Consider the following 21,829-nt stretch of genomic DNA (forward strand, 5'->3'; position numbering starts at 1 on the left):
AGAGAGAGATCAAAAACCAATGTTTAAATCCTATATATGTTGTCAATGTTTAAATCCCTATATAGTGTTGTCAATGTTTAAATCCTATATAGTGTTTGTCAACGTTTAAATCCTATATAGTGTTGTCAACGTTTAAATCTATATACTGTCAACGTTTAAAATCCTATAAATATGTAATGTTTAAATCCTATATATCTGTCAACGTTTTTAAATCCTATATACTGTCAATGTTTCCTCTTTTATATATCTGTTGTCAATGTTTAATCCTATATACTAGTCAATATTTAATCTTATATACTGTCAATGTTTTAAATCCTATAAATACGTCAATATTTTTTATAATCTTATATACTGTCAATGTTTAAATCCTTATATACTGTTGTCAATGTTTAAATCCTATATACCTGTCATATTTAAATCTTTATATACTGTCAATGTTTAAATCTTATATACTGTTGTCATGTTTAAATCCTAATATACTGTCAATGTTTAAATCCTATATACTATCAATGTTTAAATCCTATATACTGTCAACGTTTAAATCCTATATACTGTCAATGTTTAAATCCTATATACTGTCATTAGACCCAGTGTTTCCCCCTCACATACAGTCAGTGGTTTCTAATATGACCCATCGGCCCTACTTAAAGCAGCGGAGTGCAGTGAGGAGTGCAAAGTGATTGGAAGTTTGAATTGCAACGTTCGGCTGTAACGTTATTAACGTTATACTGTCAGTTCGGACCGGGCTAACGGTCGTTCCGGCCGTTGACCAACGTTGACCGGATCACGGAGTAGTGCTATGTGTTGCCTCGACCTCTTTTCTAGTTGTTGGAAAACTAGCGTTAACTATTTTGTTTTGCGGATGAAACTCAGCCAACTGTTATTATTTATTTTCTAATAATAAATAACGGTCGTAAACTCATTTTTAAATTGTAAGACATTTAAAAAAAAGCAGTAAGCACGAGGAGTTTGGCTGAAGCCACGCCTCACTTCCTCGTACCGCGGTGACGTCAGTGTCAGCCACGCCGCCGGGTGTCTGTAGCTGCAGTGCGGACGGTGAGTGAAAGTTTACTCTCTCTGATGAAACATTCACACAACATTACGCTTCCACTGCATTTTCAGCTTTGAGCCGCAATGTCTACTAAACTGTTCTCTGTTAACAACACCGTTTTCAAATGTTTGAACACCGCCCTGAACACGCGAGGCTTTAGGTAAGACACTTTATTTGGATGTTTTGTAGTTAGCTCCTAGTATTGTTATTATAAGGAATATCACATGCATTGTGCCTTCATTTGTTTCTTCTTCTTGTCAGCGTTGGAGCTGCTTCCCTCGGTTCAGTTAGTTTGAAGGGTCGCAGCTGTCTCACTCTGAAGGATTTCAGCTCAGAGGAGATCAAGAAGCTGCTGTGGGTGTCTGCGGATCTGAAACACCGGATCAAGCATGAAAAACAGGTAGCTGACATTAACTAACCAATGTTAACTGCAGTGTCCTTTCATTAGGAGTGCCCTGTTTCTTTTAAGGAAGCTAACTGTCATTTCTATTTCAGTATCTTCCTCTTCTACAAGGAAAGTCGATTGCAATGATATTTGAGAAGAGGAGCACCAGAACAAGAATGTCCACAGAAACAGGTGTCTGTTTTGTATATAAGCATCTACACTGGTGTATGCCATGTGCTCCGGTTAAACATCCCCATAAATCACAGAATACTGGAGGTGGGCACATTTTATAAAGGCAGTAGGCAGCTTTCAAGTGTCAGATTTACACTTGAAATTGCACTTATTGGAACAACAACAACAGAAATGTTTCATCCCGTACTGTTAGAGAGGCTGATACTATTCATCAGTGTGCTCAGCGGTGTAAAAGCACTGTAAGTATGGACACAAAAGAACTGCTGAAAGGCGACTCTCTGTTGGAACAAAACGGTCTACATCTACAAAACACTCCTCTTGTCCCCTGTATGGTCCCTTCACACACAGGTTGTGTGCTTATTGTTTAAATATATACATATATATATATATATATATATATATATAACTGTTTTTTAAGCACGAGGGAAATTTAAGTTGCCTTAATGTCACGATTCTAGGATTTGCTTTGCTGGGCGGGCACCCCTGTTTCCTCACCTCTCAGGACATCCACCTGGGAGTGAACGAGAGCAACACAGATACAGCAAGGTGAGTCTCATACGTACGCTTTCACTTGTTCACTCAGTAATTAAATGAATGTCAGGTAATCGTTGTTAGCATGGTGTTTTCAGTGTAAGTCTGCTTTACATATTGTAATACTGGTGAGTTTGTCACTGTAGTCATCTCATGTTGTCTGCTGAGGCTGAAGGGAAAGAGTAGTGTTAGTGGGCCAGTATATGAGACACAGCCCACCGGGTATCCCTCTGTAATCTCTGAACTCCCACCACAGGGTTCTCTCAGGACTCTGTGATATTGTCTTGGCACGAGTGTACAGCCACTCCACACTGGAGGAGCTGGATAAGGAGGCCTCCATCCCCATCATTAACGGTCTGTCTGACCTCTACCACCCAATCCAGATTATGGCTGACTTCCTCACTTTACAGGTACTTCAGATCCTCATTATACTCCATGTCACTATCATCCAGTGAATGAGAGTGACGTAGTATATTTTTAAATTACTACCATTCTCACCCAGGAGCATTATGGGTCCCTTAGTGGACTAACGGTGAGCTGGATTGGAGATGGGAACAATGTCCTCCACTCCTTCATGATGACTGCAGCCAAACTGGGAGTTCATCTTAAGATTGCTACACCAAAGGTTTGCCTCGTTTTATGTGCTTACAAACATTCGGCGTCTCTTTTAGTGCACTTCTCTTCTTTCAAGTAGGTTATTTTTATGTAGTTTGCAGGTATAGATGCAAGCTGTCAGCCGTAAGCATCTAATCTCCCAGTTGCTTCTTGGGAGAAGAGACCTATGGTTCTGTAATGTTCATCAGTAATCCTTCTACAACTCTACCTTACAGGGGTATGAGCCAGAAAAGAGTGTCATTCAAGAGGCTCAAAGACTCTCTAAAGAGGTGAGGTCTTCTTCAGGTGTCATTATTATAAACAGACCTCTTGTCAAAGGAGTTCTTATTAATTCAGTTCATACATTGCGTTTTGTCTCAGCACGGGACCCAGCTTGTTCTGACCTCTGACCCGATGGAGGCCGCCCACGGCAGCAATGTCTTGGTCACTGACACCTGGATCAGCATGGGGCAGGAGGAGGAGAAGAAAAAGAGGCTCAAAGACTTTCAAGGTTACCAGATTACGATGCAGGTAAAGAAGGATACTGTCTTGGTGTCATTTAGTGTCATTTTGTTTTTTAGACTCTTTGTGGCTTGAAACTGAATAACGTTCACACACAACATACCAGTAGCTTTTGGAGAAGTTAGCAGTTGTTTTCAGTCAGTTCCCGAATCGGTCCCTTTTGACAGCTGTACACAAAAGCAAATCAGTCCCGAGCAAAACAATTTCTCCGTCTCAAACGTGCTCCTGCTGACGGCTGCACACAGAGCAGTAGAAGGTAAACCTCTGCAAACTGTTTGTGTGGTAAACTAGCTTAACACTAATTACAGACTTCATCTGACATATAAATCAGCAAGCAAGCTTTAAATAAAACTCTTGCACAGTACGTGATTATATACTGTAGGTGATATCATTTTCTGAAAAAAAAAACACACTAATTATATTCTATTAAAAATATGTCTATGTTTGGAAAGTAAATACATTTGTCACTGTGCAAAGAAGCAGAAATGTATGTCGAGCACGCACAGTGATTGTACGTGGTCTCTTTTCTTCTTGTATTATGAGTTGAAATTGGTCTTAACTCCGCGTTTTGGCTCTGGTCCACTACAGACAGGAAGTGTGGCCAAACCAGACTGGACCTTCCTGCATTGTCTGCCCCGGAAATTGGAGGAGGTTGATGACCAGGTATTTTACTCATCGCGCTCCCTCGTCTTCCCCGAGGCAGAGAATAGAAAGTGGACCATCATGGTGAGGAACCTGATTTAAACACTATTATTTAATGTTTTATACCAGTATTGGTTTAATCTGATCCTTACAACCGTCTTCTCTTTCAGGGTCTGATGGTTTCTCTTCTGACTGACTACTCTCCACAGATCCCCATGCTCAAGTTTTAATTTCAGGTCTGAAGGTGGACACATATTAATTAATATGATTTATGCAGAGTTCATTGTCAGATTTTACCCATTGAGAGCACCATCACAACACAAGATGGATTACCCCAAAGTAACTGTGTTTACATTGTTAAATTTACTTTTTGATTTAGAGCAAGGATGACATTGTTTGTCTTTGACTGTTGCTGTGCAATCATTACAAAGTTATGTTGACGTTCTACATGTACTGTGACAGAGAGCGAGGATCATGGCGGTGATAGCAGTGAAGGTTATAGTGGGAATGTATTTGTTAGATGTGTTACTGGAAAGGAAAAGATTACTGAGCCTTTCTTCAATGTGTTTAATGTTGTCTTGACTTCACAAGTAGCATAAACATGAAGAGAACCCAGTCAGCTCGAGCCGACCAATCACATTCCTTGCAGTCTTCACATGCTATTTATGAAGCTGCTGTAACCCCAACATCTAGTTACATTTTTGAGGACATGCACATTGTTTATGCCTAAGCCCTTTAATGTACATGTATGAATCTGGTTTTACTGCCAAATTCCTTGTTAACACCACAATCCTAAATTACTGCACCACTTTAAAACAAACAGAGTATACCAAATCAGTTTGTAAACATCTGAAACAGGCTTTTGCTAACGTAATGCATCATACATAGCATTATGGATTATATGGTGTTTAGCAAATGGGCTGAAAAATGGACAAAAACAGCCGTATCTCATATGATTAAACCTTACATTTTTTATATCCTTTTAAGTCTGATTGTATACAAATGTGCCTTTTACATCATGCTCATCACGTGTTTAATGCCCTCTCTGAGTGTTGTGTGTTGTCTCTCGAGAGCCTGTGATGCATGAATGATGAAACAAAACTGAGAGAATCAAGTTATTGTTCACAAACTATAAATAAAGACGTTACTCTCTGTTCATAATTTGAAGCAAAAGGCTTCACTAGTCCAGATTTTGTTACTGTGGAACCTCAGTGTCTAAAATCCAGGGTTTAATGATTAATTCAATTAAATTAATTTACTGTTACAATGACAATTAGAGATAGTTACTTCATTTAGGTAGTTAATTTTTTTTTCTGTTGTCTGAACTTCTGCTCTAGTAAAATACACTAACTGTACTAATTGGGTACATTGAAAATATTTGTATTTACTTTTTTAGTTGATGTTTGTGAAGCCACAGAGTGAGCAAACATATGAGATATGTCTAAAAATAATCATACAATAACCAAAGTAAACTCCAAAAACAAAGAAAAAACAATAACTCTTGAACATTGGTATTGTACTCCCGCCTCCCTCCTATAAACCATAACACCTGAAGACCACAACCCCATCTCCCCTTCAGACCTAACGGAGGTGCAGATCATCTACAGAAAGGATTTAAATAAAAACAATATATAATAATCATAATAATACTAATTCTCATGTTGAGCTTTAAAGGTGATACACATCAGTCGGTCTGTGTTTGGTGTCTTGTCATACATTTGTTTACTTGGACAAATTATATATAATTTATAATGACAGTCCACATTTGAAGCAGTGTTTAATCTGGCTTTAATCAACTTATTGCACATTATCAGCACCAGTTTAATGCTTAATGACTCAGAGTTTTAAAGGTTGAGGGTTGGGATTATTATGCACGTAATAAAGCAGTGATTCATGGTTGTGACAGTCAGACAGAGTGCGCCCCCCAATGGCTGGAGTTGGTATCGTCCCGGTGTTCTGATTGGATGGCGGAAGACAACGTGTTTGTGCGGGAAGCTTTGATGTTCGTGGGTGGTCCAGGCGGATAAAAATGATGCTGCGTAGTAACTTCATTCATAAACACCGCCAGGCTGCTATTAAAGAAATACACATGCGTAGTGTACATTGTTTTTGTAAACATAAATACAAAACGCCTACACTAACCACACGTTGTATCCCAGACAGAATAAAAATGTACTTTTATGCCTTTCAACACATCGTGATGATAAAAAATAATGGGGGAGAAAAAAAAAAGAAGAAAAAAAAAGCATATAAATGAAACGCAGCAGCACGACACACGACAACCACAGAGAAATAGCGTTAGCAGCCCCACAGGCGATATAAAAACAAGGCAATGGTTCCTCGGCGACCACCCACACAGTGAAGGAGTCAGCGCTCAGAGGGAGCTGAGGTGGGAGGAGGACGACGACGCCATTGCAGCCGCAGCTGGCCGTTGGCCGTTGGTGATTCGACTGAGGACGTTAACAACGGTCACTATGTCGGAGAGCTTCCGACCGTTACTGGGTCAGACTGTGGAAACAGACGAGCTGTCTTTGAGGAGGAGAAAATGTGGAGCCACAGCGCCGAACCAAAGCAGGTATAAGAGGGATAGAGCAGAGTGTGTGTGTGTGTGTGTCTGTCTGTGTGTGTGCGGGGGGACAATGGGAGAAAGTTTGAGCTAACCCAGGCTAACTAACTTAACTAACGGTGCTAACTGGTGTCAGTGTGAGGAGCTGCAGCCGCTCACTCCTCTACCGCTGTACACAAACCTTACATATCGCTCGGTTACTCGTTCAAAGTCCACTTTAAACCAGTTACTTAACGCCACGGTGAAAGATATGCGTTTCTGCTTCACGATAAGGGTGAATTTTTTGCTGGGCTGGAGCTCAAACTGTGATTACAGGCGGTTTATCAGTGAGGATTTCAGCCTGAAGGCTTTTGAGTTGGTGTGAAAACTATGAAACTATATAATAACTCAGATATATGGTGAACTATTAATTTAATCTAACTTTATCCGGTGGTAGAAACAGTGTTACGGTCTTCTGCTTAAAAGTAAAAGTAGCTTATTTACAAAGAAAAGTCCTGCATTCTTAATAAGTCTGATCTGCTTCTTTATTATTATTATTATTATTATTATTATTATTATTATTTATTACAATTATTTATTACATTATTGGATATTATTATTATTATTTATTACAATTATTTATTACATCATTGGATTATTAGTACAGATGCCGGCTGGACCTACTATTGACACATTTATACACTATTGGCTAGTTTAATTTATGCAAATAGATGTTATTTGATACATTTAAGATGTGTTTTGTATGTAAAATGTTAATCTGCTATAAGTAACCTGTAACTAGAGCTGTTTAGATAAATGTAGTGGAGTAAAATGTGCAGTGTTTACCTCTGAGGTTTAGTGGAGTCGAGCTATAAAGTAGCAACAAAAGGGAAATACTTTAGTTAACTACAAATACCTCAGAACTGGGTTTTAAGTGTAATACTGAAATGTACTTCATTACTTTCCACCACTGCTTTAAAGCAGCTCAGTGTGTTCATACAATCTTCTACTTCAATCCAAAGAGTATCTTTCCAGGACCACATCAGTGTTTGTTTTTTATGTTTGAGGACGTTTACTTAAAATCACATTACATCACAATAACCATTCTTGCAGCCACTTGTTTCATTTCTGTGCAGCATGAAAAGCAAACAGGCTCTAGATGTGTAATGCCTCACTGTGAACATAGTCTGTGTTAATGTTTGTCAAAGTTACATTACTCTGCAACTATTTTCATATTTGAATACTTGTTTAATTCAGTTATCAAACGTTCTCTGGTTCCAGTTTCTGAAATGTCAGGATTTGCTTCTTTTCTATTTTTTATATATATAGTTGTAACTTAAATATAATTGGGTTTTGCTCTGTCGGTCAGACAAAAGAGAGAATAAATCACCTTAGAGTTTGAGAAATACGGTTACAACGGTGTGAGATTTTCACAGTACGGTAAAAAAAATATCCCGGTTTCACAATATGACACAATTATTACTGCTGTCAGTTACAGTGATCCTTAAAGGAGGAAAACAGACACAAAATATTATGTCCTGATAGACATTACACTTAAACTTAAAATATAGTTGTAATAACACTAATACAGTAAAATTCAGTATTTAAAAAAAAACACTAATACAGAAAAATTCAGTATTTAAAAACAAAAAAAAACACTAATACAGTAAAATTAGAAGAAAAAGGAGATTTTTTATCAATGCCGTCTCTGTAACACCCTTGGACTCCCTTTCTAACCATGTTTTTCTCCTAACAGTCTCCCCCCAGTCCTTCCCCTGTCTGGTGGCGCGGCCTCTCACCATGAACACCAGTAGGAACTGCACGGCGGTGGGGAATGGTGAGGGTCTGGCTGCCCTGGAGTCCGTCTCCATTGTGACCATCACACTGCTCGCCTGCCTGGGGAACCTCTTGATTGTGGCAACCCTTTATCGCAGGCCTTACCTGCTCACACCCAGCAACAAGTTCGTGTTCAGCCTGACCCTGTCCAACCTGCTGCTGTCCACGCTGGTGCTGCCGTTTGTTGCCGTGAGCTCGGTAAAGAGAGAATGGGTGTTTGGGGTGGTGTGGTGTAACTTCACCGCCCTGCTCTACCTGCTCATCAGCTCTGCCAGCATGCTCACCCTCGGAGCTATTGCCATTGACAGGTTAGTGCTGGATAATTGTTGAACTCGTACTCGGTTGGATAATCCCTGTTTAGGCATATGTTTAAATCATTTAAGAAGTGAATGTTGTTTCTTTAAAGCTGCGTTCATTAATTCAGCCACTGTAGGGAAGAACGACAAGCTTTAAATGCAGCATATTAATAATAATATTAATAATATAACATATTATCACCGGATTAAGTTGTTACCAATTTGTTCACATGCCCTTGAGCAAGGCACTGGAATACAATGACGAGTGCAGCAGCTCACTGACTCCGGTTAATCAGAGAAATAAAACACTATTCTCTGATTGTTTCACTGCGGCCGATCGCTGCTACGTCTGATTTGGTCTGAATACGGCCTTTTTAGGCAGCGCATAGCTGAGAAGGAATGTTTGAATTGAACACATTCGTTCCATTGTGATTTAATAAGTCACGACCCAGACAAAGTGCATTTTTAAGATGATGTGTTTTCACAAAAAACAAGTGTTGTTGCCAGTGGAGCAGTTTGAGTATTTATGTCTGCAATAAATACATAGATCCTTAGAAAATACATAGACATCAGTCTTGAGTTGGTGGTTGTTATGTGATTATCAGTTGTTACCTTGCAAAGCTGTGGTCAATTAGTATTTAGTTTAGGTATACACGTATGGTTACATTTCCATATGAACTACTGGAGGAGAGGATTCAATCAATTTAAACACAATAAGGCTTTTTATTCATAAGCACAGATGGAGGAAATTCAAATGTCTGATGTTCTCAAAGGCGAAAGTGTTAATTTTCACAAGTGAGCGTGAGATGTAACGGCAGATATTTCAGTTACAAGACTGACTTCAATTTGCATTCAGTTCATTTTGGGAACTCATAAAAATTCTCTTTTTGAGGTTGGCAGGATCCCGATTACAGCTGTCACAGTTGGTATCAAAGTGAACAACAAAGCATACAGCACTGTAAGTGGTGTCCGTCTTTATGCAGTGATAATATCTTCCACTGAGTGACAACAGCTGCTACCACTGAAAGTATTTCATAAAAGCCATCAGATGGGGATTTCACTAAAATTCTGGGATCTCGTTAATTCTCTCTAAATAAAGCACAATTATCTTTCCTTTCTAGTAAATGTGAGATGTATCTTTAAGTGAACGTGAGATTTGACTGTTTGTGGTGTTACTGGCTTTGAAAGAAACGTATTCATGTTCTGAAACTTTAGATGTTGTTTTTGGTGCGTTTCCCTTTAAGGTCAGTATGTAGCCTTGTAAATAAGATTGGTTAACCACACACTTAGGTCGTGGTATTTTTCTGGAGATTTTCCCGGCTCAAGTGACGAGCATTAGGCAGGCTTACACAAAGTAACTTTGAATGTGAACCGACATGAATGCACCATTCATCTGCAGGGCTCAGATTATTTCCATTGATTCCTATTTATAGAAATAAGAAACTGATAAACCAATAAAACCCTACAAAGATGAAGCTAATTCAGCACTTTCACAGTCACAGACTAACTTTTTTCATTGCTTATTCTTTGACTAGATTTTTACTCATTTCAATAACAATTTGGTTCATTTACACGGTTTTTTCTTTGGACAAAGTTAATTTATGTTGTTTTGTGTTAAGATAAAATTACACAGTTTATTTGGGGAAAAGGGGCTCAAAAAAGGGGAAATGTTTATATTCCTTAATGTAGGTTATGAAAACTGTTGGTATTGGTCCTGTAAGTCCGTTCTCATTAAAACTAAACCCAGATCTATTAAGAGGTAGTGAGCCATAAAAGAACACACACTATAAAGATGATTGATTAAACATTTAATAATAAAAACATTTTTATCAATTGAAAAGAGGCCCAACAAACATTCCTGGTTCTGGTCAAACAGAAGCTCTGATGATGTCCCGTGGGGCTCTGGGTAATTGCATATTTACTTTGAATGTTATACAGTGGGGGGGAAATAAAACATTTAATAAAAGAATAATTAACTAATTAATCCAAAATGAAGATAGTTGTTAGTTACAGCCTTAAAGTTCAGTAAAGTAAAACACATTTGTGTGGGGTCACTGTGGTTACAGTTGTATTGTGATCCCTGTTGTCAGGTATCACCCAGGACTGTAAAATGTAGTTACTATGATCTACTGTAAACGAGCTCAGCAGCATACAGTCACTGTTCTCACTGCTGTCCTAATTACCCTCAGCACCTTGGGGGATTTTTGATTACAGTGCATGTTTTTGTTCTCCCTGCCAAGCTCTCCTGTTCTGTTTGCAGCTTTTCAGAAAACACTTTTCACAGCGTTGTTGTTTTGCTTCTGTATCACTCACAATGAGCAGTCTCTCTCTGTTACTGGGACCAGACGGCTCCCTCGAGTTTCTTCACCGCGTTGCTCTTTCGTACCAACAGGTACTACGCAGTGCTTTACCCGATGATCTACCCCATGAAGATCACAGGAAACCGGGCGGTCGTCGTCATCGCCTACGTGTGGTTACACTCCCTGGTCGGCTGTCTGCCTCCTCTGTTCGGCTGGTCGTCCTTCGAGTTCGACTGCTTCAAGTGGACGTGTGTTGCGTCTTGGCACAGAGAGCCGAGCTACACCGCCTTCTGGGTCACCTGGTGCACCCTTCCCCCGTTCGTCATCATGCTGGCCTGTTACGGGGTCATTTTCCGCGTTGCCCGCATGAAAGCCAGGAAGGTGCACTGTGGGACAGTTGTTGTTGCCCAGGACGACTCCAGTGGATCTCAGAAGAACGGACGAAAAAACTCAAGCACCTCAACTTCCTCTAATGGAAGCCGGCGGAGCCTGGTGTATGCAGGGAGTCAGTGCAAGGCCTTTGTCACCATCTTAGTGGTGGTCGGCACTTTCCTCATGACCTGGGGACCGTACGTTGGGGTGGTGTGCACCGAGGCTTTGTGGGGACAAGGCAGCGTGTCTCAGGGACTGGAGACTTTGGTGGCGTGGCTGTCTCTGTGCAGCGCCGTGTGCCACCCGCTTATCTACGGCCTGTGGAATAAAACTGTGAGGAAGGAGCTGCTGGGGATGTGTTTCGGAGATCGCTACTACAGAGAGTCGTTCGCCACGCGGCAAAGGACGTCTCGTCTCTTCAGCATCTCCAACAGAATCACAGGTGGGAGAGCAGCGAGTGGCCTTCAGTCTGCTGTTTCAACATGTTTCTGTAAACTGTAAACTGTAAACAGTAGTGGGAGGTGTAAGTGCAGAGCGTGCTGGGGTAAATATTGAATGGGTAGTGTGATAAGTAGATGCAGTGGGTGGTTTATGTATAATATATATATACAGCCTGTTTAGATCGTGTTGTTGTGAGTCAAAGTGTTGGATGACGTTGTACAACTAGAACCTGCTTGTGTTCTTTCAGACCTCGGTATGTCCCCACACCTGACAGCCATGCTGGCCGGTGGTGGCCATCTGCTGGCCCCAGGGAGCAGCACAGGAGACACTGGCTTCAGTTTCACTCAGGACTCATGTAAGTGTTGCTCACAGGAAGCAGAAGGAATGGCTACACTACAGTAATCAGTAATCAGTGACTTCTAAACAGGAAGTGGCTCACAATCTACAAGTATAGAATCTAAATCCTGGACCCTTTAACTAGTTTATACTTTAATAACTACGCTTGTGCTTGTTACACACAACACAGACCAACTAACAAAGGTTTCCTATGCTGAGAAACAACATAAAGACTGGTGATGTGAAGCTGGAAACAAGGTGACAACTTCAGAAACTTTTTGAAAAAAAAGATGACCTTTTGTTTCGTGTCTAAAACTCAAATACAGTCAATTTACAGTAACATAAAAAGAGAAAAGCAGCAAATTATCGCATCACAACCAGAGATAATATATTGCTTAAAAAACGAATTAGACAAATAATCTGCCAAACTCTGATCAAAATCACTGGACTAATCAACAATCAATGAATTGTCTCAGATCTACAATATACTGCTGTCCTGAGTTATATTTAATGCTAATATTTAGTCAACAACAGGCAGCAGTGATTGTTTTATCAGCAGATGTTGCATCTTTACTGACAGATGTGTTGATGCCATTAAACTCCTGCTTTTGACAAACGGACCGTTGAACTTAACTTGAACATAAAATGGAGATAAAGTGATTCACGCGTCAACATGAGGTTTCGAAAGGCTGGCAGACGGTAACTCTGTTGCGTCATACTCCCACAGCTTTGTAACAGTCGGCCTCACATTCCTGTTTCACAGCTCATGGTTTTCAGTTCAGGATGGCAAAGGTAGGGCAAGTAACGTCATGTATAATACAAAGAAATGATCATCCAACTCATTTGTGTCCTTTAATTAAGCTGCTGGCTGCTTTCACATTGTGGGGTTTCTGTAAATGACTGCTCTCAATTAAACAGCCTTTTTTTTTTTTTTTGTCTCTGCAATGTCTCGCATGCAGGCACAGACGTGATGCTGCTGGATAACTTCTCCACAGACGGCTCCTCCCACACACAGCACCACGGGCATCCGTCGGGGAAGAGGAGGAGCTCGGTCACCTTTGAAGACCAGGTGGAGCATTCCAAAGGTATCTGTCGTCATCCGGCCCCACAAAAGATTAGAGGGAAGGGAGTTCGCTTTATACTTTATACTTTTGGAAAATCACGTTGTGGTCCCTCAACAAGGCGTCACACTGAGCTTAAGATTTCTTTACTGTGACGTTTCTCTGTTGAACCTCACGAATGATCTGCGTTTTTCTCCTCAGCTGAAAACACCAACGCGTCCTCAGTTCAAGTCCACGCAGAGGTTCACAAATCTCTCGACACCTTTGCCTCCTGTCTGGCGAAGGCTATTGAGAGCGATGCTAAGCTCACCCTGTTTGGGGAGGATCTGGGTCTGCCGGGGGGACTGTTTACAACCAGGGCAGCACCGAGACCCAGATACCTGGATGGTCAGAGACTGAGGCTGGAAAGCATCGACGAAGGGATCGTTAAAGACGACAGAGATGAAGAAGAGCTCGATGTGGAGGAAAAAGCAGCCTGAACACAGCTGTACATGCTTATAGGCCATACTCAGTTTATTAGTGACCTACTATATGTGACCATTCGGTGCTTGTCCTGCTCTGTTTATGAAGTCTGATCGCTCTACTCGTGGGTACTCCATACTTGAAATTATTAGAAAACAGGAAGAAGCGCATTATTCATTCCACTAAGTTGGACCAAGTTCACACCATCAGTGTCTTTACAAGTGTTTGTATGCATTAATGTAATCAAATAGGAAGCCTTAACTACTGTATCCTAAATGATCTGATTGTAGTAATTGGTTTATTACTATATGTTATTGTATGTCCTCAGGACAATAACGTGTCTCATTAGGGCTGGGCAATATGAAAGAAATACAGTTGTTTCTAAATGACTGTTATTAGATCTCTTTAAAGTGTCTCCTTTATTATATGTTAAAGTACGGTTGGAAGCTCAAGTTCTCTCTCATCAGGAGCAGACGAAGAGTCAGTTTAAGCTTGTACTGCACACTGATGGTCCACATGTAGTTTCCACTTGTTGTGCCTGATTAGATCGATCTCTTTATTGTGTGACTGTGGTCAAACAACAAACTATGTGAACAAACTAAACTTGATTGATCCTTAACTTGTACCTTTATCAGTCTTACAGATACATGATGACCTCATAACTCCCAACAATAATGGTTTTAATTACCTTGAATGACGGACTTTGGCTGATGTGAGGGATCCATATTTGGACGTTTTTCTGTTTATATTAAGTGCCAACATATCAGAGCTGTGAGGAAAATCTCAGTTTCTCAGTCGTACAGTAATTAAAACCTCGTTAATAACTTTGATATATAAGTAGAGGTCTAATCAGCCAGAATCAGTGAAAACGAGTGCAGAGCCTTTAATGTCATTCAGCAGAAATAAGTGTCCAGAGTCGTCGGGGTGAAGAAATCACAGTTATAGTTTTTTGTTTTTTTATTTTCACAGGAGACATTTTGACACGTCACAGTAGGAAAAGCTCAGGTGTAAATAATAAAGTTAATGATGGCTGACTTCCATTTAGCTGCTTCAGTTTCCTGAAAGTCCTGTTGTTCTCACTGACTCACTGGGACACTTGAATACAACAGAGACATTGTTAATGTTATTAGTAACACCTGTGATCTTCCTACAATGACAGCTCATCTCAGGTGAGCTGAAAACACCCGATGTTTCAAATAAATAATGTAATTCATCATAAGAAAACCTTAACATTATTGTAAATGGTACAGTATGTCCACGTATTGCCCAGCCCTGAGCTTCATCATATGAACTGAATGTGTTGGCCAACACTTAAAGTGGCAGATAGGGTACTTGCAGAGTGACGGGGTGCTTATCGTGTACCTGATGTAACCACAAACGGGGATAGTCCTGACATTTCATGATTATCTGCTACAGTAATTGCACTTGAACAAGTAGTGTGTACTTGTTCTCATAGAAACCACTCACCCAACAAATGGGTTAATGAGTAAATGAAGTCCAGTCATTTACTTTATGTTGCTATATTGGTTGATTGAAGGTCAACTCACAGAAAAAGAAAATTGTGTTTGGTGTCAAATTGGAGTTCTGGTCTTAATCTACAACACTGTAATACTCATTGGTACTTGTGGTTTACCTCAGTTGAGACCCTCCACCGCTCCCTTTACTATTATATAAGGAACTCAGAAGACATTTGTAATTAGTAGAGCACAATTCTGGTGCTTCAGTCTTACCTCGTCGTATCTTCATATTATGTTTGAATGGTACTACTTTTGTAGGAAAAAGCTATACACCTGAGACGTGATGTAATCTTTTGATTTTCACTATACAGTAAGTATTAATACAAATATTTGCATTAAAGTTTTGTATCAAGATTCTTCTATTAAAACTTTTTACATAAACATTTCTGAACCAATTTTTAATTATTTTTTCCTTGTTTGTGTTTCTGTGAGTTACTGATGTTAAAGGGAACTCCACCTGTTCATACCATCAGTGCCGTACCAGCACGACGGCGTATGTGAACAAAGTTGTATAAAACCTTTCGTGGTTCCAGGGGGAGCCGCTGGTCTGATAATGATAATGTTATAGGAATGCAACGCTAAATCCGTGAAGTGCTATTTTAAGGTTCCCAAGTCCTTAAAGACTCGAACCATCCGGATGGAAAGATATCTGCTGCACAATATATATAAAAAAAGATTTAAATCTGTCTCATAGTTGTGACTGTTTCCTATTACAAAGACAGCAGCCAGAAATAACATAGCTCCGTCCACAATTTGTATAATGTAAACCATGTTTTAAAAAATGATCTAGATTTCATTAGATTTAGTTCCTTTAACTATGAGAAATTAATACAATTATCTGAGCGTTAGAAATCTGCCCTCATGCTGAATTTGATTACTTTAAACCCCAGTTAGACCAGTCTGCAGCAGGTTTACTCCTCAGACACAAGGACCTCTACAGGAGTTTTAAGTGCTTGTAAACTGGATTTACAATAAACCACAGGTCCAACTGCTGAGGACAGAAAACAGGTTTAAACTTGTCTTAAACCTTAAATGGAACAATAGAGCTAAAGTCCTTCTGGGCCGTCTGCATCACAGGACGGGTGCTGTCTGTTTCTGCAGTATAATGGATGTTCTCTACGGTCTCTGTCAGGAATCATGTGCAAAGTACAGATTGTTTATTTCTGGAGACATTTTCAGTTCATTTGCTTGTTTGTTGCACATTTGTCTTCAGCTTTTATGTTCTGGACCCAAGGGCAGACATCTCTGAGATGCCACAGCTTTATTTTTCCAATTTCTGTAAAAGATTATAACTTATTGGCATGTCCCATTGGGGAGAAGAAACACAGCGTTGTTTCTTCTCTTTTCTTTTTTTCTGTCAACAAAAAAATTAAAGCATTCTCCAAGTATGTTTTACTTAAAGTTCTTGTTTACATGCGTAACTGCCGGAGCAGCACATCAACATTTTTTAGCTTTGTGCTACAAATTCAAAATGTCACACGTTAACACTGATCAAAGCTCACTTTCTCCTAACAAAATAATATTGCACGTAACATCCTTGCACGCCAGCCGCCATTATTCTCACACTTAATATATATATACTGACGTCCTCGCCTTTTGCATTCACACAGATGTAGTTTATCCTCATACACAAACATCAGTAAGAAAGTCATCTTAAAAAAACACAGGGGGGCTAGAAATTACACTAATTTTCAAAAGGAAGTATTCTACACTATACTTGTACAAATCTCAGTTTTTTTTCAAGTGCTATACAGCAAAAAGAAATAGTGTTTTCTTTAAAATAAACGCCAGCAGGCTACTGCTCGTCCTCATTTTCCTGGCCCGAACCTTCGGAGCGGTCACCTTCTAGTTGATCTGCAAGAAGAAAAAGATATTTAAAAAAAAAAACAAGAAGGCGGACAAAGTCCTGAGAAAAGCACCACAAGTAAACAGAGAGCATCAATAGGCACAAATATTCAACGATTCGCATGAAAAAAAAGTTTGTTTGTACCTGATCTGATGTGATTAAGGGAGGCCAACATTCGGAGCATGAAAGAGGCTGGGACTGTGATTGTGTTCCTAGTTTCCTCTAGCATCAGCTCGTTCCGAGTTATTACCTTGAAACAAAACAGGTGAAGAGAATGTGAATGAGGTCGAGTCCAACAAATAATAGGTAAACAGGAAAGAGAAGGAAAACTGAGTTGGAAAAGACGCTTTTTCAAAGAAATCCATCCGTCTCCATCTCATGTTCTATCACATACAGAACCATGAACTCAGTTCTTTTATTGCTGCATGTACAGTGAAGAAGACTATTTGAAAAACATCTGTCAAATTTTGATTTTCGATTTTGGCTTCTTAACTTTGTTAGCTGTTAGCTTAGCATAAAGATTGGAAACGGTAACAACAGTGTAAACATTAATTAATAAGATCGCTCATTAGTTTGTTCTAATTGGTTTATGCACAAAACGAAACATTGCAGCGTTACAGAGGGTTATGTGCCCGAATACTTCTTGGCCATAAAAAGTGACTTTCTTAAGTCACCATGAGGTTATTTTGGTTGTATGAGGTTAATATTTCTGGAGATTGATAGAAAAGTATCATGTATAAATGGACACTTCCAATTAAGTGAAACATAATAATATTGTTTTTTATTAGTGGAACTGAATATTATGGTTTGCCATGTGTTCATTTTGGTTGTTGCTGCTGTTTAGTGTCCTGTAAGTGCAGGACCCTTAAATAAACCAATCAATCAATAAATTCACTGATTCCACTGATCTCCTGGCCGTCATACCTCATTAGCGAGAACTCTGTTGAAAGATGGCGACTCTTCCAGCGGTGACCAAATCTTGATATCATAGTCTATCCCTGAAGAAGCCAGAACTGAAACAGAACAGAGAACAAGAGATGAACATACATCGTCACATCATCTTGGGGCAGAGGATCTTCTGAGGAGCAGAGTGTGACTCACTGGGGTCGTAGGGGTGCGGCTGCAGGCAGTTGACCACGTGGTTGTCGGCTTCCAGCAGCATGAGGTGCTCTGCCGTGTGTCTGTCCCAGATGAAGATGTGGCCGCAGTCGGAACCGCTCATCACAAAGTTGTTGCCCCAAAAACAGGACTCCTTTATCTAGACATGAAAGGAATAAAAACACCTTGAATTATTCTACTGCTAATCATTAACGGGACAGTTCGACATTTTGGGATCGAGCTTATCTGCTTTCTCTCTGAGAGTTAGCTGACTGAAGTCTGAGCTGGAGATGGTTATCTTAATTTAGCATGAAGACACAAGTCTCTTTTATATCACTTCTTAAAACATTTCTTTAAAAAAAGCCTTTTATTTATTCTTGCACAATGTTTAATGTTTTATCTGTTATATTGGTATTGTTGGTTTTACCATATATTAGCGATGGGTATTTTATGCTTGTTTAAAACTATTGGCAGCAGTGTGGTTAGTTTTGCAATGTGTTTTATCTGTTTTATTGTTGGTACTTGTTCTTACTGATGGGTGTTTATTATTCTTTTATTTTCTTTTTTAAATTCTACCTCACTTCTGAGTGATTGTATTTCTCTGACTTTATTTTACCTCGTTGCCTCCTGGAATGTTTTTAATCCTGGTTCCCGCCACGGAAGCCATACATACAAATAAAGTTTATTATTATTAGCAACATGTTTTAATTGTTTGTTTACAAACAGAAATGTAAAAATAATTATTTTTGTAAGAAGTTATGTGGCCAAACTATTTCTGGACAAACAGAAGTTTATCCATCCGCCCAGAACTTCTGTGCAGCTCCTCTGACTGCAGCACAGGCTGCCAGATTCAGGTGGTGAGCACAGGTTTTAGTAAACATGTTTGTACAGGCATAGTTAGTAGTAGTGAACAGTGATGACAAGAGTCCAGGAAGTCATTACACCCAGTTGTTGTTAGCCAAGAAGTATTTATGTCATGTATTTTTCCCTAAAACCAAGAATTGTCATTACATTTTGTTTGTGTACAAATGACACAAGAAGACACAATGCTGATAGCTTTGGTCTCATATCCTGTTTTTGTGTTAAGCTAAGCTAACTGCCTCCTTGCTCCAGCTTCATATTTAACACACAGACATGAGAGTGGTATCGACCTTCATCTAACGAACAATATTTCCTAAAATGTCAAATTATTCCTTGAACAGTCTCACGAAGCCGCTAAAACTACTATGATGTAAACGGCGTGAGATGTACCATTGTCCTGGAGTTGCGGTGGCCTTTGTAAACCATTTTGACTGAGGGTCTCCTGATATTCTGGGTCTCGCTCTCCTCCATCTCCCTTCTCTCTTTCCTCCTGCGAAACAGCTCCTGGATACGAGCAGCTGCTGAGCGTCTGTGAAACACAAGAAAACCAAAACATGTGATTATAAAACACATAAAAACGATACACAAACCCATGCTGTAACCGATGCTCATGAAGCCCATGCTTTGAATCTCGAGTGAAATTTATATGCCGGTAATCATTTCAACCAATAACAAGCTTCGTTTCAATAAACCCCAAGCTAGAAAGCAGCCACTTTCAATGCAAAACACCTGCTGCTCCATTATAACTGAATTGAGCCTTTAATAGTGTTATTCAGAGTCTTGTCCATTAACTACAGTGCTACTAAATTAAACACACACATCAGGTCCTATTGAGGAAATCAAAACTTTAGATTTGTTCGGCTCCATGCACACATTCTTTGTTCATTCTCCATCTCTCTTCTCTACAAACTCTTCAAAATGCTGCTGTTATGCTGCTACCACCTGTGGAGTCAGTACTCACATGCACAACCCTCTAACTCTACCGTTAGCTGTGTGTATATTAGTTGGGGGGTTTTTTTTGTGAGTGAAATGACCAAACCAAGACAAAAACCATTATCTTCATTCTACACACATCACGATGTGCTGCTGAGTTTGAATGCTTTGCTGCATGTCACACACCTGACAGGTTAGATGCTTTTAGTTGCCAGTGCAGAAAACGTTACCTGATCATCCTATCTCCTACTGCAGATCCTCTGGAATTAAATCTATATTTGTAGTAAAACAGTCAATGGCAAGGCATGACAAAAACCCTTTAAACGTTATATTAAAACAAGAGTAATATATCTTAATCTACGAGATAATAACCCGCATTCAAGTACATGAGAGTTGTGTGAGACGTACCTCTGTCCCTGACCTCTGAACCTCGTCGATGGGATGAGAATGGGATCGTCATCGCTGTCGTCAGAGTCCTGGTTGCCTCGTGCGGGCTGACTCTGGCCCTCCTCTCCCTCCTCCGCAGTGGGCTCCGCTCTCCTGCAGCCTCCTGATGTGTCCTCCGTGCCCTCGGGGTGACTCCTCTCAAGTGGTGCAGAAGCCACGGTGCCCCCCTCGGAGGAGCCCTCCGCCGGGGCCTGAGCTGACGAGCTGCCAAAGGCACTGGAGCAGGAGGCGTCACACGGCGCCTCTGTGGAGGCGGCGGGCGCACTCTGCTGCCTCGAGGACCCAGAGGGAGCTGATGGGGAAATGCATATTAATACATTTTGCTGACCCGCAGTGGTTTAACTTCACATCTTCTTGCAGTGATGCACAGGTGTACTTTAGCACAGTGTGACATCAGTGGTTACAGCCGCAGCAGAGCGCACTTCTAACCACAACCAACCACACCCATCAGTGATGCACGTGAAACAGGCGCGCCATTTTTCATTCTAGTGTTCAAATACAATTTAATTTGAAATGTTCATGATGCTGCAGGACTCACCTTGCTCTGACACTGAGCTCTGCGTCGACAGACTCTCTCTGCTCTGTACCGCCACAGACTCGGTTGCTTTGGGACCTCCGCTGCCCATAGAGCTGGATGTACTACTGCTCCTGTGGAGGAAGATTAAACAGAGACTGAGTCCCTCCCAAGGTTTGGCCGCGTGGTTTACAATCGTTTTCAAATTGTTTCTCAGTGAGTTTGTTGTGCAAGGCTGATGATGTGTCTTTATCTACATTATGATGCTTGTTATTCATATTATACAGCAATTATAGATTCTATCATAACTGAGAAATTGTATTTAATACTTAAACTGACTTTTTATCTCTGCATGTTCAGGCAATCACTCACCACTCATCAGTGAAGTCCAGCTTGATGGTGCTGGTGGTGGTTCCCTCTGAGCTGTAGTGCAGGCTGAGGACTGGCTCTGCTGTACTGGGTCGACTGGTGCTGGTCGTGGAGATGGTGGCAGAGGTGGTGGGAGCGCTGTTGCCGACTGGTACAGACACAGGCTGATCAGGATGTGAACCCGCAGCTTCTGCTGCTCCTGAGAGAAGAGAGAAAAAAAACAAAGGCAAAGCAAGCAAGAATGATTTATTGGTCTTGTTAAAATCTGTTCTGCTTAACTCAGTTATGATTCTGATAAAATGTTTTAGCTGAGAGTTCACAGCATGTAATTGGTTTAGAAGCACACTGGAAACATGCAACCTCCTGTTGCATCACTTCCTTCTAATTAACAACAGAAATGAAGACATGCAGCAGACATTAACAGAGCGGACAAAGGTAGACGTGCTGTAACACACATATCGACTACCACCAGCCACAGCAACGAGACAGGAACACAAGATACATAAGTCAAAGCCCCTGAAGGATCATAACACACCTCAGCTGGTTATTATCGTCCTGTAACAACTTGGGTTATATTCATTTGTTTAAAAGGTCGACAGTTAGTTTGACTTTCTAAACTGATAATATCTGTGTATTATTAAGAGTTACAACAAAGTTTTGAAAAGACAACTTTTAGCT

At 40.3% G+C, this 21,829-nt stretch overlaps 3 protein-coding genes across 3 annotated transcripts in view; 2 read left to right on the forward strand and 1 right to left on the reverse strand.

Moving 5' to 3' along the window:
* Nucleotides 1-1,134: 1,134 nt before the first annotated feature.
* Nucleotides 1,135-5,093, forward strand: otc (ornithine carbamoyltransferase). Its single transcript, XM_035677075.1, has 10 exons — nucleotides 1,135-1,211; nucleotides 1,313-1,451; nucleotides 1,547-1,628; nucleotides 2,087-2,174; nucleotides 2,416-2,569; nucleotides 2,662-2,784; nucleotides 2,990-3,043; nucleotides 3,135-3,284; nucleotides 3,864-4,001; nucleotides 4,088-5,093. The coding sequence occupies exons 1-10, from the start codon at nucleotides 1,135-1,137 to the stop codon at nucleotides 4,145-4,147; spliced, it is 1,065 nt and encodes a 354-aa protein (XP_035532968.1). The 3' UTR covers nucleotides 4,148-5,093.
* A 1,014-nt stretch (nucleotides 5,094-6,107) lies between these two features.
* LOC118339099 (G-protein coupled receptor 161-like) lies at nucleotides 6,108-16,737 on the forward strand. The gene is given in 7 exon segments (XM_035676633.1): nucleotides 6,108-6,440; nucleotides 6,443-6,492; nucleotides 8,230-8,606; nucleotides 10,987-11,708; nucleotides 11,955-12,062; nucleotides 13,003-13,128; nucleotides 13,306-16,737. Coding segments are annotated over 7 exon segments (1,971 nt in total). The 5' UTR covers nucleotides 6,108-6,130; the 3' UTR covers nucleotides 13,584-16,737.
* Nucleotides 16,464-21,829, reverse strand: part of dcaf6 (ddb1 and cul4 associated factor 6) — a gene marked incomplete in the record, with an annotated part of 19,944 nt that continues 14,578 nt past the window's right edge. Inside the window, 9 exon segments of the mRNA XM_035676632.1 lie at nucleotides 16,464-16,937; nucleotides 17,074-17,179; nucleotides 17,854-17,942; nucleotides 18,031-18,187; nucleotides 19,279-19,417; nucleotides 20,052-20,093; nucleotides 20,230-20,560; nucleotides 20,807-20,916; nucleotides 21,155-21,350. Coding sequence (XP_035532525.1) covers nucleotides 16,879-16,937; nucleotides 17,074-17,179; nucleotides 17,854-17,942; nucleotides 18,031-18,187; nucleotides 19,279-19,417; nucleotides 20,052-20,093; nucleotides 20,230-20,560; nucleotides 20,807-20,916; nucleotides 21,155-21,350 — 1,229 coding nt within the window.

The sequence above is a fragment of the Morone saxatilis genome, unplaced genomic scaffold (genome assembly GCF_004916995.1).
Source record: "Morone saxatilis isolate NCDOM2014 unplaced genomic scaffold, NCSU_SB_2.0 Contig5, whole genome shotgun sequence".
Taxonomy (NCBI): domain Eukaryota; kingdom Metazoa; phylum Chordata; class Actinopteri; family Moronidae; genus Morone; species Morone saxatilis.

Excerpts from the sequence above, each read along its gene's own strand:
- otc (XM_035677075.1), top strand. The coding sequence starts at position 1,135 with ATGTCTACTAAACTGTTCTCTGTTAACAACACCGTTTTCAAATGTTTG. Across the intron at positions 1,212-1,312 it reads CTGAACACGCGAGGCTTTAG|CGTTGGAGCTGCTTCCCTCG; the intron begins GTAAGACACTTT and ends TCTTCTTGTCAG. Across the intron at positions 1,629-2,086 it reads AAGAATGTCCACAGAAACAG|GATTTGCTTTGCTGGGCGGG; the intron begins GTGTCTGTTTTG and ends TCACGATTCTAG.